The 16,550-nt window shown below is 42.5% G+C and overlaps 2 protein-coding genes across 5 annotated transcripts; one reads left to right on the top strand and one right to left on the bottom strand.

The window, feature by feature from the left end:
- Positions 1–1,894: 1,894 nt before the first annotated feature.
- lrrc10b (leucine rich repeat containing 10B) lies at positions 1,895–4,426 on the bottom strand. The gene has a single exon (XM_086029629.1). The coding sequence runs from the start codon at positions 4,282–4,284 to the stop codon at positions 3,139–3,141; it is 1,146 nt and encodes a 381-aa protein (XP_085885755.1). The 5' UTR covers positions 4,285–4,426; the 3' UTR covers positions 1,895–3,138.
- A 3,807-nt stretch (positions 4,427–8,233) lies between these two features.
- fads2 (fatty acid desaturase 2) lies at positions 8,234–16,281 on the top strand. 4 transcript variants are annotated; one of them, XM_086029626.1, is made up of 15 exons: positions 8,235–8,370; positions 8,571–8,673; positions 8,761–8,852; positions 10,032–10,243; positions 10,311–10,421; positions 12,019–12,216; positions 12,305–12,406; positions 12,471–12,596; positions 12,694–12,754; positions 12,855–12,931; positions 13,534–13,631; positions 14,839–14,935; positions 15,015–15,094; positions 15,159–15,284; positions 15,380–16,281. In XM_086029626.1, the coding sequence occupies exons 4-15, from the start codon at positions 10,052–10,054 to the stop codon at positions 15,429–15,431; spliced, it is 1,320 nt and encodes a 439-aa protein (XP_085885752.1). In that variant the 5' UTR covers positions 8,235–8,370; positions 8,571–8,673; positions 8,761–8,852; positions 10,032–10,051; the 3' UTR covers positions 15,432–16,281. The 4 variants fall into 4 exon arrangements, with proteins under 4 accessions (XP_085885751.1, XP_085885752.1, XP_085885753.1 ...); XM_086029625.1 differs by lacking the exon at positions 8,761–8,852 and having other exon boundaries at positions 8,234–8,370; XM_086029627.1 differs by lacking the exons at positions 8,571–8,673; positions 8,761–8,852 and having other exon boundaries at positions 8,242–8,370.
- Positions 16,282–16,550: the final 269 nt, after the last annotated feature.

Raw genomic sequence — 16,550 nt, 5'->3', positions numbered from 1 at the left:
TCAAAAATGTCTACATGAAATAACGTCAAAATGAAATAACAACGAACTACATTGAAAAATCCCAAAACTATAATAACCCTGGACTTGACAAAGGCCTACACTCACTTGAGACCTATTTTTATTCGAGTCCATAAAGGCAGAATCTTAGTAATGTATGTCAGTCAATTGTGCAGGGACGACATCGTGGTGGTGAAGTTGCACGTCTGCGTTGAGAATCTCGCAGTGGAAAGTGAGAGAGCCACTCGCTGGTATTCACCGACCTACATAGGATGCGAGGAGTGTAAACAAAAATAGCGAAATATTGCGAGGGGGTGCGACACAGATTCCCACAGACGTCTGTGGCGTGTCAGCCCCTCCACCGCCCAGCGCTGAACCCAGACTGAAGCCCATTGTGTTGTCATCACCGTCATGTGGCGTCACTGTACAAAACTGAGGGTCCAAAAGTGCACGGAGTTTACATCATGCGTACAAAAGACAACTACGCACTTGCTCTGTCAAAACAAATAATTTCTTAAAGGGACACTTGGGTGATCTTAACATCGGCACTTATGTAATAGGTTTCAACATCAGGAAACCAAAATTGAATACTATATAGGTGTCAGTCTTTGCACGTTTTCAGCATTTAAACTTCAAACATGTCAAATGTATTTAGAAACAAATCTCTGAATTCGCTCTGCAGAAGGGCGTCAAATTCATTTTTGACAATGGCCACTTCGTAGTCACGACTTCCCTCAGAGGGCCGTTATGACGCTGAAACCAAATAACTGTTTAATCGTCACAACAACACAATGATGGATAACTAGTTTTGAAATCAGAAGTCAAGCATAATAGCTTGTTCAATTATTGTTACTGTAGAAAGGGTAAAAAAAACAATTTTTGCAAAATCTCAAAGCTATCCTTTATTACACATGACGACTTTGGAATTTTGGTACAAATTTTAACAAGGATCACGGAAGTTGACACACATGCTTTGCTTTTGCGGGGCACATACTACGGGGCATCAAAATTACTTCTGAATATTTAGTGATCAAACCACGGTGGTCCACGTTTTTCAGCTAAAATCCGCCGATCCAGCTCACACCAGACCCTATTGAGGACAAGCGCTATAGGAAATGGATGGATTGTGACAATGAAAAATGAATTTGCTTGCAGCTTGATCTTTAATGCATTCCCCTTCATATGTGAATCTTGTGTACCTCGGATGATAAATATTCCAGTAAAGCAATCATCGGATTGAGCGCGCCGGGCAACACCAGCAGCAAAGACAGACAGACAGACGGACACGTGAGAGTACGCGGCAGCATGAATATTTCAGCGCCGGGATGAATATTTCACTCTTGCAACGAGAGGGGGGGAAAAAAAAGATGCGAGGATTGCGTTACGCTTAGAGCCCTCCATGAATAATGACTGTGGGGATGAGAGGAGGACATGTTCACGTTCAGAGACACAGGTGGAGGAGGCGTGGACAGGTGGGAAAAAAGAAGTATACAAAGTTGATGATGGAGCGGAGGCCGTGACCTACAAGGAGGTGCAGCTAGTGAGGGAAATGTAGAATGGGCCGCTTGTTGCTTCCTGATTGAAGCCGGCCTCCGTGTGGACTTGCCCTTTTTTGGTGTGGCGACGCGCAATCTTCGTCGTTGGGCCTCACTGCGGTGCTTACACAACGCAGACACCGGGAAGGGGCTCGTGTGTTTAGCATGTCATAAATATTTTGTTGCTCTAAATCCAATACGCACTTTTACTTGGTCGCCTTAGGCACATTAAACAGACGCCGACCACAATGGGTGTAAATTCTGCAATGTCAGAAAGAAAGACGGGGTCCACGAGGACAGTATTTCCCAACCTTTATTGAGCCAAGGCATATATTTTACATGACAAAAATCCCACGGCACACCATCGCCTTCAGAGTAAGTCTTGTTTTTTTTTTGTTTTTTTGTATGAATGCCAATGGTGGATTCATAAGGTAATTGTACCTTCTGCCATCTCATGGATACACATATAATTGTTCTTCCTGTTATGTATAAGTCATTGCTGACATGGATAAATTAACCAAAATACATCATTTGAGGGGAAAAAAAGTGGTGCCTTGAGATACCAGTTTAATTCTTAAATGACGCCGAAACATGTATCACAAATCATCTTTCCCCATTGGAATGAATGGAAATGCTGTTAATCCGTTCCAGCCTGTCCCCAATTTTTTTTTTTTTTATTAGCCGTTTTTCACACAGGAGAAAGAATCTATGCCTGTGACTCTGAGTCTGTCTTAATTTGTGTCTTCATGTGTGACTGAACTTTTTGTGATTAAATTTAAAATACCTTGATGAAGGTATTCAAGGACGTTGAATGAATGTTATTGTATAATATATATATATAGTTATTGAGCCCACTAAGTTTACTCAAGTATCACTGGATTTCAGGGTAACTATATTTGAATCTTTTACTATGGTGTCGTGTTTGAGGTTTAAAATCTGTGCCTTTACAGGTACCAACTAAGGATGAGTATTTGATTACATTTCCAAACCCAACTATTTAGAATTATTAATCAATCGCATTATTTTTTCATGAGATGGCAGAATGTCTGTGAATGTTTAAATGTCAGTGTTGTATTGATCATAATAATGGTACCCAGAGGAATATGTGCCGTTGTGTGGCTCTAGTGGACTTGCCAGAACAGAAATCAGGTCGTACTTCTTTAGACAGCAAACAAGTAACGGCCGAACCAGCAGTGCCTGTGCTTTCGCCTGAACTGATTCAACACGCGAATAATGAACAATCTATTTCACACACTCAGAGGATTTTGATCCATCACGAATCATTTGATAAATTAATGTACTGTCATCCTGATACCAAATTAAATGACAAGGCATTCTACAGACGCTAGAGTGATGCCATTTTGTTCCTTTTTGCAGCTCAGAGCAACTGGTGAACTTCCTTTATTAGAAAGGATTGACAGTTGACTTCCTCAGGTGGGTGGCAATTCAATAATGCCAAATAGCGCACACACAGTTCTGCTTTGCTTCACAGTAACCTGAGATGAAACTCATACTTTCGTATTCACAGCTAAAGAAAAATGTAAAATTAAGCAAGCTTGCTGTCCACCTGCCTGCAGATCCTCTCAGTCTGGATGGAGGTTTGACCTCATGCCTCCCGCCCCGTCTCCATGTCGTCCTCATACTCATAATCCATGTAAGCCCTGTCATATTCCAGCTCCTCGCCCTCGTACTCCAAGCCCTCTCCCTCGCAGATCAGCTCCTCCGTCTCATACTCAAACGCCTCCTCGTCGTACTCCAGCTCGCCGCCGTCGCACTCCGGGACCGGAGACCCGGCCTCCTCTTCGTCCTCCTCAACGGCGGCTCGTTTGGAGCGGCCGTTCTTCAAAATGCCGTGAATGATGGGCTCCTCTCCCGCCTGAGCTGCTTCTTCTGCCTCCTCTGCCTCCTTGCGCCTCCTGTCCTTCCCGACCTCACGCTCCTCCAAGAACTCTGCAGCGCCTTCCCCGACCACCGTTACCTCCTCGCCCACTTTCGGCGGCTCCTTGACCGGGTTGTGGTCATAGGAGAAGAGGCGAAGGGATCGGAGGCGCTTGAGGCTGGGAAACTGGGATATCTTGTTGCGGTCCAGGTCCAGGATCTCCAAGCCCTCCATGCTTAGGAGGACTTTGGGGAAGGTCTGGAAGCGATTGCCGTAGAGCCACAGCCCCCTCAAAGTCTCCATGCGGCTCAGGTCGGGAGGCAACGTCTTGAGGCGGTTGTCACCTATCTGCAGGGACTTGAGGTTGGGAAGTTCGTACAGCTCTTTGGGAAACCATTGGAAGTAGTTGCTCTCCAGCCACAGGCAGCGGAGACTCCGCAGGTTCTTCAGCTCGGGCGGCAGCGTCATGAGGCGGTTGCTGCCCAGGTAGAGGCGGCTGAGGTTAGCCAGCTGGCAGATGGCGACGGGAACATCCTCCATCTTGTTGAAGTCCAGGGCGAGGATCCGCAGACCTTGCAGCTGGGTGATGCTATCAGCAAGAGTGCGCAGGCTATTTCCACAAACGTAGAGCTTCTCCACGTGTGTCAGTCCCCAAACACGAGCAGGTAAGCGCTTAAATTTACGGTAGCTCAGGTCCAACACTGGATCTCCGCTCTCCAGCAACTCATCCACCCCCAGTGGAAGCTCTTCCTCCACCTCCACTTCCTCCGCTTTTTTCTTCTTCTTCTGCACTATTTCCACCTCTTCACCATCTTTCTCCTCCTCCTCGTCCTCCTCCTCGTCTCCCTCGCCCTTCCCGGAGGAGTTGCCCATTCTGTGGCCTCCCGACTCTGTGCTTGAGTCACAGCAGAGTCATGTGATGTGATGACGGACGAACCTAGTCGCTGCGTTTGTTATGAGCTTGCAAAAAAACATCACGCCTCAGGCCAATTAACTGTCGCCATGCCGCACTCGGCCAGGCGTCTCTTTGTGCCTTCATCTAGCACAGTGCGGAGTAATAAAAATAGTAGTAGTAGTAATAATAGTAGTAGTAGTAATAGTAGTAGTAGTAGTAGTACTGCAGGTAGTCGAGCTCTAATATATAGAACTCAATTTTGAGTTGACTCTTTGCCGGTCTTACCCTTCTCTTTCTCTGTCGTTAATTTTAAACACCGTTTAGGTCACATGAGTGACACTGCCTATCAAGGTTCGAAAGCTCCACTTTAGCATATTAAATTGTCGCCTACCGACCAGCTTCCGGCTCCGCGCTGGTGGAGGAGCCCAGAGTGCTCAGCCCGGTGACCCGGCCGGCGGCAAAGAAAAACACTCAAAGGAAGTTAATGCAGCTAATCCTCAATAGAATTATGCTGAGGTCCGTCCAAATGTCTGATCCACAATGGAGCAAGTTATTGCACATTTTAGCAACACTGCTAAGCTGACTGCAAGCCTCGTCCTGATATTGTCCGCGTGTTGCCATCAGTGAGGAGGTTCACTTTCAACTGCTGCTCTTCCTCCCCTTCCTTCCTCCCTTCCCTCGCCCCCACTGTGTAACCCGAACAGCTGGGCATCAAATCGCATTGTCAAGTGTGTGAGTATGAGTACAAAGTAACCTCTTTCTAAAACTTGGTCTCGCTCTCCCACCTTTTTTTTTTTTTAAACATTTTTTTTTAAATAACAACAAAGTAAAAGACAACAAAGAAAAAACAACAAACTAAGTTTAAAACTATGGCGAAAAAAAAAACTGGGGGGTGTGGTAATATGGTTTCTCTCGCTTCATAAAGCAATCATTTTTGATAGAGCTCTTATATTGGTACTTATTGGATTGTGCAGATGTGCCTAATGAAGGGGTCAATGAGTGCACATTCCAACCAAATGGAATGCGGTCATGAAATATGGATAATTTTACCAGTTTGCAACATGACATGATTGATTCTCGAATCTGCATGTGATTGTAGCGCAACACAGTAAAGTGCTTTTAAACTTGTGGCTGCAATCTTCAAAGAAACAGTGGAACAATTCTTCAAACAAGAGGTCAAGTGCTGGCGTAAAGCTCTTTATTGACATAACCAGTTGAAGTTCAAACATAAAACTGAAAATTACATGTCGTGTATTTAACCAATATACTGAACTTACAAATGCCTGCTGGTTTAATGCTAACACACGATGCGGAACTCCATAGATAGGATAACAAAAGTAGCATTGCTCTTTTGGTAGTTAAAACATTTAAGCAACAGATATTTGAACAATATCTTTCCAGAAACACACGTAGACAGACAAAAATAACAATAATCACAGATATATTATTTATCCTCTGCAAAAAATTACTGCGGCTCACTGAGTGACTTAGTTCTGAAACTCTTCATATATTATGTACGTCTGTATTATACTTCCCCCTGGTGTCCAAGGCGCATACACCAGAAGGAGCACAATGTCAATAGGCATTGAAGTATGAAATCATTCTGCACAAACTGCTAAATTCTTACATTCCATATAATTATGTTATTATTTTCCTATTAAAAACGCCACAAAGATTTTTGTTGGTGTTTTTGTGGGGCTTGAATGGCATTTCCAATCTTATTTGTACAGTTAGAGAAGGAAAAGATCATCTCCAAAGATGGCAACTGGTTTATCTCACAGCCTTTTATTGAACAGTTAAAAAGCTGTGACGACAACCTCTAAGTGACATTTAGCTAAGACACAAAACAGGCACACAAATACGAGAGAGCTGCTAGTCCTTGACAAACATAAAATGTGTTGTTTTAGTAATGTCATAATGACCAATATAATATATAATAACAATTTTTGCTGTATGCAGAGTCTGTGTGTAAGTCAGAACACTCTTAGTCTCACGCTAACGCTAACGTAGCACAGTTGTAACCAAGCGTGCATTCTTGTGCCACATGATGACGCACAGTTGTACCTCAATTACAAGTGACCTCGCTTCTCTTCAGTTCAAACAAAAATTTTAGTTCTGTTCACGAAAAGGTGGCATAACTTCAAAACAAGTAGCAGCTAGTAAATGATTGAAGGCACAGAGCTTGCTTCAAGCTATTTATTGCCACTCCCAGTTGAACTTTAAATATATGTACTGTATTTACAGCGATGGGCACTTTACCCTATTTTGCCGATCCGTCCACCGTTCGCGACCTGGGCATCCTATCGTCATTGTCCCTGCATCCTTATTCATGAAAACCTCTTAAAAAGAACTAATGTTACTGCAGTTTACTGAGTCATTTATTTGTGAAACTCTTCTTTGTCATATGTTTGTATTATTCTGGCCCCTTGTGTCCAAGGTGATTACAAGGGCAATGGACATTGCAGCATGAAGTCATGATGCAGACACTATTTCATACTTCACATCCTATTCAATTATGTTAGCACTGCATGTTTTCATGAAGTAGAAATGTAGTAGTAGTGCTATTTTTAAATACAACATAAAGCTATATCTTGAAAAAACTCTGTGTACAAAAGTCTGCCCTAATATGTACTCTACGTGTCATCATGTCAAAATGACATTTGTCAAAAAGGTTGTTCAAACAAGAAAGTCAGAGGTGACCTGGACTTTTGCAGTAGAAGGTATATATTATAAAAATGACATCATCCTTCTAGACCAGACCACTGTGTAAATGGGTTACGACTGTGAAGAAAAACCTGGCAAAGCCGCTCGGGTCAGATGTTCGGCACCTCAGTCTTCAGCCCTCAGTCAGCGAGGGGGCGGGGTGCCGAGGGGGCCTCTGGCTGCTTGAGGATAATCCTGTCTGATATGCTGATTTGCACATTTCTGCTCCACATTGAAACCGCCCTGAAACAAGACAGCTGAAGAGGTCAATGAATGTGACTGTGGAGGTGAATGCAAATGACAAAATGATGCCATGGAAAATGTCCATCCATCCATTTCGTAGTGCTTTTTGCATAATCTTGTTCAGGGTGACAGTAAACTGTTGAATAGGCTAACTGACTTTGGGTAAAAGGCAGACTACAGCCTGGACTGGTCACCAGTTAACCACAGGGTGGGTGGGAAGTATCCGGTGGATCAAACCATTTTTGAGGCAAAAGGGGGAGGTGCCATACTATGTGTGTTATGTTTCTGCCACATACCGTGTGGTAGCACGAACGAAAATGGGCAAGACACACCTTTGCAGAGAATTCACACTGAACCAGAGAACCGATTGTTTATATATAAACTACAGCATGCTTAAAATGTTGGGGGACCACACCAGCAGCCAGGCTGCTGTTGATAATGCCAAAACCGATTTACCAATTGTCGGGACAATCTCCTTAAAGAAGTGTGGGGGAATGGAGCCCGATGGTTTCATATGGCAAACCACTTCCTCCAAAAATGTCAAAGAAATCGGCTCAAAGGAATCAAACGCTGCAAGAACTTTCACAGAGGGGTCAAATGTGGCGTTCGAAACAAGAGCCCTAGCTGTAGCAACCTTATCAATGAAAAACTGCATGAATCTATCGCACATTTCAGGGGATGAGTCCGTGCAAGTCGGTTGACGGGGTTTGAGTACAAAGTCAATATAAATTTAAATAGTCGTTAAATTAAATTGCCAATAGTTGTCTCCTGCTGTTTTCTGAGCAAATCAGGAAGGAGAAATTACAACCGCATAGCATATATATATATATCATAGGAAAATCACTCAGTTCTTTAAGATCTCAGGTCTTTGAGATCAGTGGACAATTGCCTTTGTTGACTTTGATTAGAGGTTTGGCCTTTTTGTGGCTTTGATTGGAGGTTCGGCCCAGCAGTCACTAGAGCCCCCTTTCGAGCTTTGTCAGCAAACCTCTTTCAATGTGATGTAACATAGAAATTGGCTTCAGAGATCTCAAGGAAAGACTACAGCTCACTGGGACTTAAGGGAGAAAGGAGCTTCAGGACACAAAGCAGAGGAATACAACCTAAAGAGGCCAAACGTAGGTTATGGAACTTGCATAATTTTCATTGATAAACCCCCCAAAATATTCTTTGCTTTAATATAGGTAATGTTATTAACCTTAATAATTTCATTATTCCTGTTTGTCATAGGTCATAGACTGTCAGTGTGTTTCATTGTATTTCATCCTGTTCTTTGAACTGACATTGTGTTCATTTGTTGTTTGATGACTGCAAACAGTGTCTTGATGGTACCGAGCCGCAAAAAAAGTGAAGCGCACGTCTGACAACTTCTCGCTTGTTCATTGTGCTGCGGGACAGCGACTCAATGAATCACCGAGCTTGTAACGACACACACTTTTATCTCACTTCACCATGTTCCAAACAGACACATGTAATTCAAAATGTTTAATTAATTTATTTTATTTTAGGACGTTCACAGATGCGAGCACATTGTATTTGCGGTTCACCTGAGGACAAAGTGTCTGTTTGAGCTGCTCATTTGTACTGCCTGCTGGTCAAGGTCAGTATTAAAATGTATTCGCAATTGTTTCACACAGTAATTGCATCACAGACAGACAGACACTAAAATACCATTCCAACCCCAAACAGAAAGATGGTTGACACATTTAAAGTGTAGATGTAGATGGTAAAATACAATTCTATCAACAGACAGCCAGAAATATTAAGAAATGAAGAAGTTAGAACAATCATAAAATGAAATTGGGGCTTTACAAAGAAAAGTATCAATATAATACGATAATATGTTTGTGTATTTACATTCTAACAATACTTTATGGTACAGTTACAGTACTGAAGTTATGTTTTCAAGATATATTTTCTGGACTTTCACATCACAATAAGAAACACGGTGCTATATAATAAAAAGTAATGTAAACACTAATTGTATACTTTATACAGAAAGTAGTGGTACATATTATTCCTCAAAAGTAGATGGGCGTATGTGACACAATTGGGCATGGAACGGGTACCCGCTCATGCCCGTGCACGTCCTTTATTTACTGTACGCCGATTGGCTAAAAAGCCGTCGGAAGATCTCCTCGGAATTTCGTTATGAAGGACAGCGTGAAATAGTCAGCCAGCAAAATCGAAGGAGATTTATTAGAATTCGGCAATTGTTCACAATTTAGAACGGATTCAAACATGGCTAATGAGTTGTACATGCGCGCCCGTGTGCTTGTAACGCGCCGAGTGTGAGACCAACCCCGCATGTGAGTCTATTTTTTTTTCTTCACGCTGCGATACTGCAGATAAAAAAGCCTTGCGGGCAATATAAAAGTGATATAATTGCGGATTTGCGATGCGACATTTTCGTTGTGCTAAAATGTTTATTAGTTGTGGTTTGATAACGTTTTCGTGACTACTTTTTGCAGTTAAGACAAGGCATTCTCAACGCGGTGCATATCCATATACAGTAATATTCCCAGATTTGGGTTCAAATGAATTGGGTCATTTGTAGCAGATGTCAGGTGATTGAAGTATGATGCACAGCCAACCGCACATTATAGCGCACTGCATATCAAATTCATCATTAATTATTTGTGTGCATGTTCCACTGCTCATTGTTCTCCTTAACTCGTGTTACAAGCAGGCTCCGAGCACACACGGCAACAGGTTCAAACACCTGCCTATCTGCCTAGAGAGCACACGGTACAAACGTATGTGTCCACAATTGTGTTAGTGTGTAGAGGCTCTGAAGAAATGGGTGCTGGAGGCCAGCAGACAGAGCCAATGGGCAGCGATGTTTTCACCTGGGAAGAAGTGCAGAGCCACAGCAGCAGGAATGACCAGTGGTTGGTGATTGATCGGAAAGTGTACAACGTCACAGAGTGGGCCAAGAAGCACCCTGGAGGCTTTCGGGTCATCCAGCATTATGCTGGAGAGGATGCCACGGTACGTGATGCGTATGGTTTATCTTCATGTTATGTTGTTCACCCCTCTCATTTTATTTTTTGTCTAGGAAGCGTTCACTGCTTTTCATCCTGACAAGAAGTTTGTGCGACGCTTTCTGAAGCCACTGCTGATTGGAGAGTTGGCGGAAACAGAACCCAGCCAAGACAGACAGAAAAACGTAAGAAGTATCTTCAAGAGTCCTAAAGCGGAACCAAATCTGCCCAAGTCGTATGTGCCAAAAACACGGTATTCTTTTAAAGGGGAAGTAAAGCCTAACATTTTTTTTTCCAGTTCTATGCAAGCCCACTAGTTGAAACAAGGCATTCTGATTAATATTGCGTTTGTGGAATATGAGAAATCTACCTGTTTTTAGCCATCTGAGGGGGCGGCCATTTTGTCACTTCTGTCGACTGAAAATGACATCACAACTGCTCAGGGCTCCGGTAACGACTAATCACAGCTCACCTGTTTTCTGAAACTGAGCCATGATTGGTCATTATTTGAGCCCTCAGGGCATCTGTGATGTCATTTTCAGTCAACAGAAGTGATAAAATGGCCGACCCCTGAGATGACCAGAAACGGGTGGATTTTGCTGCTTAACTCCCATTCCACAAACGCAATATTAATCAGAATGCCGTGTTTCAACTAGTGCGCCTGCTGGGAACATATTCTTGAAAAAAATGTGTTTGGGTTAATTTCCACTTTTAAGGTTGTGTTTGTGGAATAACAATTAATCAGATGAATCATTTTTCATCCATCTCAGGGGGCCACCATATTGGGCAATATCCCCTCTGCTGTCGTCACAACTGTTCTCGCATTTGCGAACGTCACGTGACCAAACCCGGAAAACAGGTTAGAGGCCTGCCGTGATAACTAGCAGAACTTTGGGTTGATGACAGGATGGTAACCCATCACTAGTCCCTGGCAACCCATCATGTCACAACAAGACAGTCAACGAGCAATGTAAGGGTACCAATAGTGTGGTCATGTTGACACAATGACAGTTGTGCAAATGATGCAGAGAGTCCTCAGGCACATTTGAAGTTTCCAGTAGTGTAGAATACTGATCAACAACATTTATGCAAATAACAGAGTGACAAAGCTACAACAATGAATACGGTAGTACTGTCACAACAGAGATGTGCATAATTGGAAAAAAAATGGCAGAAAGCCAAAATGGAATTTTAAGTCAAGTGTTTAGGAAGTTAGGGAGAGGCAAAAAGCTATCGGAATGTCTGCTGGTTTTAGGGTGTGTAATTCCGTAGTGATTACCTGAGGGAAGGAGCCGGAAGAGGTGGTGACCCGGATTTGGAGGGTCCGAGAGAATATTGCCTGCCCTCCTCTTTGTTTTTGCAGCGTGCAAGTCCTCATTAGTAGATAGAAGGGTACCGATGATCTTCTCGGCAGTCCTAACTGTCGTTGCCGTCGGATTTTGTCCTTCGTAGCGGCACCAAATCAAGCCTGTGATGGATGGACACAGGACCGATTCAATGACTGCTGTATTAAACTGCCGCAACAGCTCCTGTGGCCGGCCGTGTGACCTCAGCAGTTGCTGGAAGTACATCCTCTGCTGGTCCTTTTTGAGAATGGTGTTCCTGTAGGTGTCCCACTTGAGGTTGTGAGAGAGCACAATTCCCAGGGAGTTGAAGGCGCTGACGGTTGACATAGTTGGACAATGTGAAGGGCAGCTGTGGCGAACGATGGTTCCTGAAGCCCACGATCATCATCACTCTGTGTATTTATGCCCCTCCCCGTCTATGATTCTGTGCTTCCAGGCTGCAGTCACCCAGGACTTCAAGGCTTTACATGCTCATGCAGAGCAACAGGGTCTGTTTCGGGCCCACTCCCTTTTCTTCTTGGCCCACCTGGCTCACATCCTGCTGATGGAGGTCCTGGCCTGGTTGCTCGTACGGCTCGGGGGGACTGGCTGGATCCCGACGGTGCTCTGTGTCATTTTGATGGCGACTGCACAGGTAACAGGAATGATGTGCGACTGGCCGTCAAGTTATTATATGCAAAACATGAATCCCAAACTAACGCCTCTTTTGTCTTCCTTATAAGATCCAGGCCGGATGGCTGCAGCATGATTTTGGTCACTTATCTGTCTTCAAGAAATCCTCATGGAATCACCTTGCACACAAATTTCTCATTGGGCACCTGAAGGTAACCACATCTCTGACAACAAACCCGAAATACGTTTTACTGAATCACTTGTTCTTACCCACAGGGAGCTTCTGCTAACTGGTGGAATCATCGACACTTCCAACATCACGCAAAACCCAACGTCTTCAGTAAAGACCCCGATGTCAACATGCTGCGCATGTTTGTTGTTGGAGCCATTCAACCAGTAGAGGCAAGTTGTACATACAGCACAAGCATGATATCACCACCAGCACCCAGCATGCTTCTGTTATCCTAACTTAGCACTACTCTCTCTCTCTCTCTCGCAGTATGGCACCCAAAAGATCAAACATATGCCCTACAACCATCAGCACCACTACTTCTTCCTGGGTACTCTCCTCTTTTTCACTTTTCTAAATTCAGTACAATGAATCAATGAAGTTAATGTTCAACAACTTGTTTTGTTTTGTTTTGTTTTGTTTTGTTTTAGTTGGACCCCCACTGCTAATTCCAGTATATTTTCACCTTCAAATCATGCATGTGATGATATCGCGACGTGACTGGGTGGTAAGATGAAGCCTTCCTATTTCCTTTTCCTGTCTGCTCATTGGAGAATTTTATCAACAGTTAGGAAATTGCCTTTTTATTTGCTAGTAAAGGCCCCCTAAAGTTAGTTCAATAATATCATAGTTATTTTAGGTAGTTTGCTTATTAGCATAGGGTGACCATATTTTGATTTCCCAAAAAGGGGACAGTTGGCACAGCTTCAGGAAATTGAAATAATATTCAAAGATGCCCCACGTTATAACTCTAATAATTTTAAAGTAGGGGCTGCAAGATATTGGAAAAACAGGGAATATGCGATATGTGGCATTCAATATTACTGCGATCTTAAACATGTACCTAAAGAAATGACATTTTTCTTATCTAATGTATTTATACCTTAAGTTAATTCACTTATTTGCCCACCAAACTTTGTAAAACAGTAGAACGCTTTATAGTCGCTATATAGTATTGTACTTGTACTATTTTTAGTGGTTTTCTATGATTTACCTTTAGGTTCTAGGTTTAAAATGGTTTCTATTTCTTTTACTATTTAATAATACATAAAGAATTCTCAATAAAGAAATACCAGCCATTTATATTAAGAAGTTTTTTTTCTTCTGAAGGATATGGCCTGGTGCTTTTCTTACTACCTTCGCTACTTCACTTGTTATGTTCCACTTTATGGTCTCCTGGGCACAGTGGCGCTCATCATCTTCGTTAGGTAAGTGATGGATTTATTATCGCAATAAGGCTCACACTTCTTAAAATCACCTATTTGATGTAAAGTTAATGTGCTGTGGCTGCTGGGTCGAGGGTTTAAATCATCGCTGAATAACACTGTGGCGGAAAATGAGCCCTCAATTGCTCCCAGTGTGAAGCAAATGATTGAAGTGCTGACCAAAGCCACACTATGTGACCCTTAACTGAGAATATTGCTTTACACTGACTTGCAAAAGTGCTCTCTCATTGTTCTTACTCTGTTGAGAACAAGTCCAACACAAATGACCACTGAAGATGATTGTTGCCATAGGATATATTAGAACTTAATCTGTTTCAGTATCATAAAACCTTTTTAACATAGAGTCAATATTTCAAATTAAGATTGTAACATTCTTGTGTTAAAAGAAGTTAAGAATAGTAATATTGCTACATTAAAACAGAGACATTCTCAGCTATGTTTTTTTCTCATTTGCTCGCCCTTGAAAGAACACATGCTCTGTAACAACTATAACTACATTATATACTATGATTTCACTAGCCAGTTGATAGCAAGCTTCTTTGTGGCTAGTGGCTAACATTAGCACTTAACCCCACTGCTTGGACTTGAAGCATTTCCTTCATTAATTTTAAATATGTGTCACAAAAAGTCATAATACTCAAAGAATAGTCTGTGCGTCCAACAAAACTTAACATTTTGACTTTGACATGATAGCAGGGGTGTGGCTCTGGGGGATGTGTTTCTGGATTATCATGCCTCTGCATTATGGGGCCTCAGACAGTTGTGTCTGGCCCTTTCTGGAAAGTGGCTCTGGATCTTGGGCCAGCCGAGCTTCCAAGTCATTAGTCGAAAAACCCAGCGAGAGTGATTGTGATGTAAATTAGCCTTACATAACATTGCGTTAACGTGGGAGTGCAGAACAGCTTGATCATAACAAGGCAGATAACAATAGATTTACTTGGTTTTAATTTCACACTAGATGGCTGGAGAGGCACCCCAGAGAACCGATTGTTTATATATATAAACAATTTAAAAAGGCACATTTCTGTAATATAGCCCCTTTCATACGCATTGATCCTGTTATGACAACCGTTGCCTGCAGAGGCCACTGTTGTTCAACTTTAAGCCATCAAGCCGAGCTCATGCCATTCGTTTTGTTGAACTTCTCAGTTAATGTCAAATATGTTGTAACGTGGCTCTGATTTTTCAGGTTTCTGGAGAGCCACTGGTTCGTGTGGGTGACTCAGATGAATCACCTCCCGATGAACATCGACCACGAGAAGCGTCGAGACTGGCTCAACATGCAGGTGCATGCTGGGAAATATAGATCCTTTGTGGTCACTACTTCATCTTCACACTCATTGGCTCTTTTTTTGTGTGCTTCAGCTACACGCCACCTGTAACGTTGAAAAGTCCCCCTTCAACGACTGGTTCAGCGGACACCTCAACTTTCAGATTGAACACCAGTAAGTCACATAAGCAAGATGGTAAGATTGAAAGAATTAATGATTGATATATTCTGCGTTCCAGTCTTTTCCCGACAATGCCGCGTCATAACTACCATCGGGTGGCGCCGCTGGTGCGCGCCCTGTGTGACAAACATAAGATTCCTTACCAAGAGAAGACATTGGGGAAAGGCATGATTGACGTCATCAGGTAGAATATGTCTGAAATATTTGTGTCTGCCTCGGACAAAAATTCCATCCTTAGTGGGGTTTTAACCACTGGGTGCTATTATCTTCTTATTGCAGGTCACTGAAGACTTCAGGGAATCTCTGGCTTGATGCCTATCTTCATAAATGATCATTTTCTCACATCTGCTGTCTGGGATCGATTACATTTGGTTTAATTCAGTGTGTTCTCCGATTTTGTGCAGGAATAATGTAATGTCTTTTGTATTACTTGACCATATATATTTGTTTTAATAATGAAGAGCCCCGACTAAGAATATATATGTAGTAGTTAATACAGTCATAGAAAAAAAAGGTTTGGGCTTTGACATGGATGTTTTGTGTATTAGTGTGTGTATTTTGTGTTACTTCGTCTGTAATGAGCTTTTATCATATCCCAGCTGATTTCGGGGGAGAGCCAGGGCACACCCAGGACTGGCAATCAGCCAATCGCAGCAGGACACAAGATAGCAAGAATTGTCTTACATTCACACCTAATGTGGGGAATTGAAAGAGCTTGTGAACCACTTCACGACAAAAAGAGGCTTCATATGTCAATCAAAATTGATCTGCGCGCCCCAAATTCCTGCATTTCTCGACACACGCTGAAGCCTTAGCACAATGTGTCCTATAACGTTACTCCCAACAGAGATACGCTTACATGGACGAAGAAAAAGTGTAACTTTTACCTATACTCAGAATTGTCAATAAGATACCGGTACTTAAAATACTTAAACGTTCCAATTCTTTTCAATTGAGTCTTGAAAAGACGCCATTTCTGGGGCTGGCACTGCAACTACATCAGGGTTAGGCAATTTAAATGCTGGAGGGGGCAGAAAGAACCACACACTTCCTAAACAGGTGTATGACAAAAATGTTTTTAAATATGGACCAAATATGTGCATATGTGCCAAATACATGCTGTCAATATATGTTTTGATAAAACATTTTCAATACATGTATAAAAGCTCCACTGTGCTGCATATTCAGAGTTCGGCACATGAGGATTTGCATATTTGGAGATTTTGTTTTTCAATACTTTTTCATATTTTGGCTTTTCCCCAAATTTTGGTGGTATTTTGGTGTCAATTCAAGTTTTTTTTTTAATTCCAAGTTGTTTTTTTTTTAATCAAAAATTTGTGTTGGGGTAAGGGATTAATCAAGGGCCACGTAAGTGTGGTTGTGTGGGCCGCCAGTTGCCCATCGCTGATCAAAAGTAATCAAGTGATCATTAACAAGCAGTCAATTTCTC

This window comes from Filicampus tigris, chromosome 4 (assembly GCF_054856515.1).
Source record: "Filicampus tigris isolate MCC_2025a chromosome 4, RoL_Ftig_1.0, whole genome shotgun sequence".
Taxonomy (NCBI): Eukaryota; Metazoa; Chordata; class Actinopteri; order Syngnathiformes; family Syngnathidae; genus Filicampus; species Filicampus tigris.
Note: the sequence above shows the minus strand (reverse complement) of the source record. Positions and strands in the feature narration are given on the sequence as shown.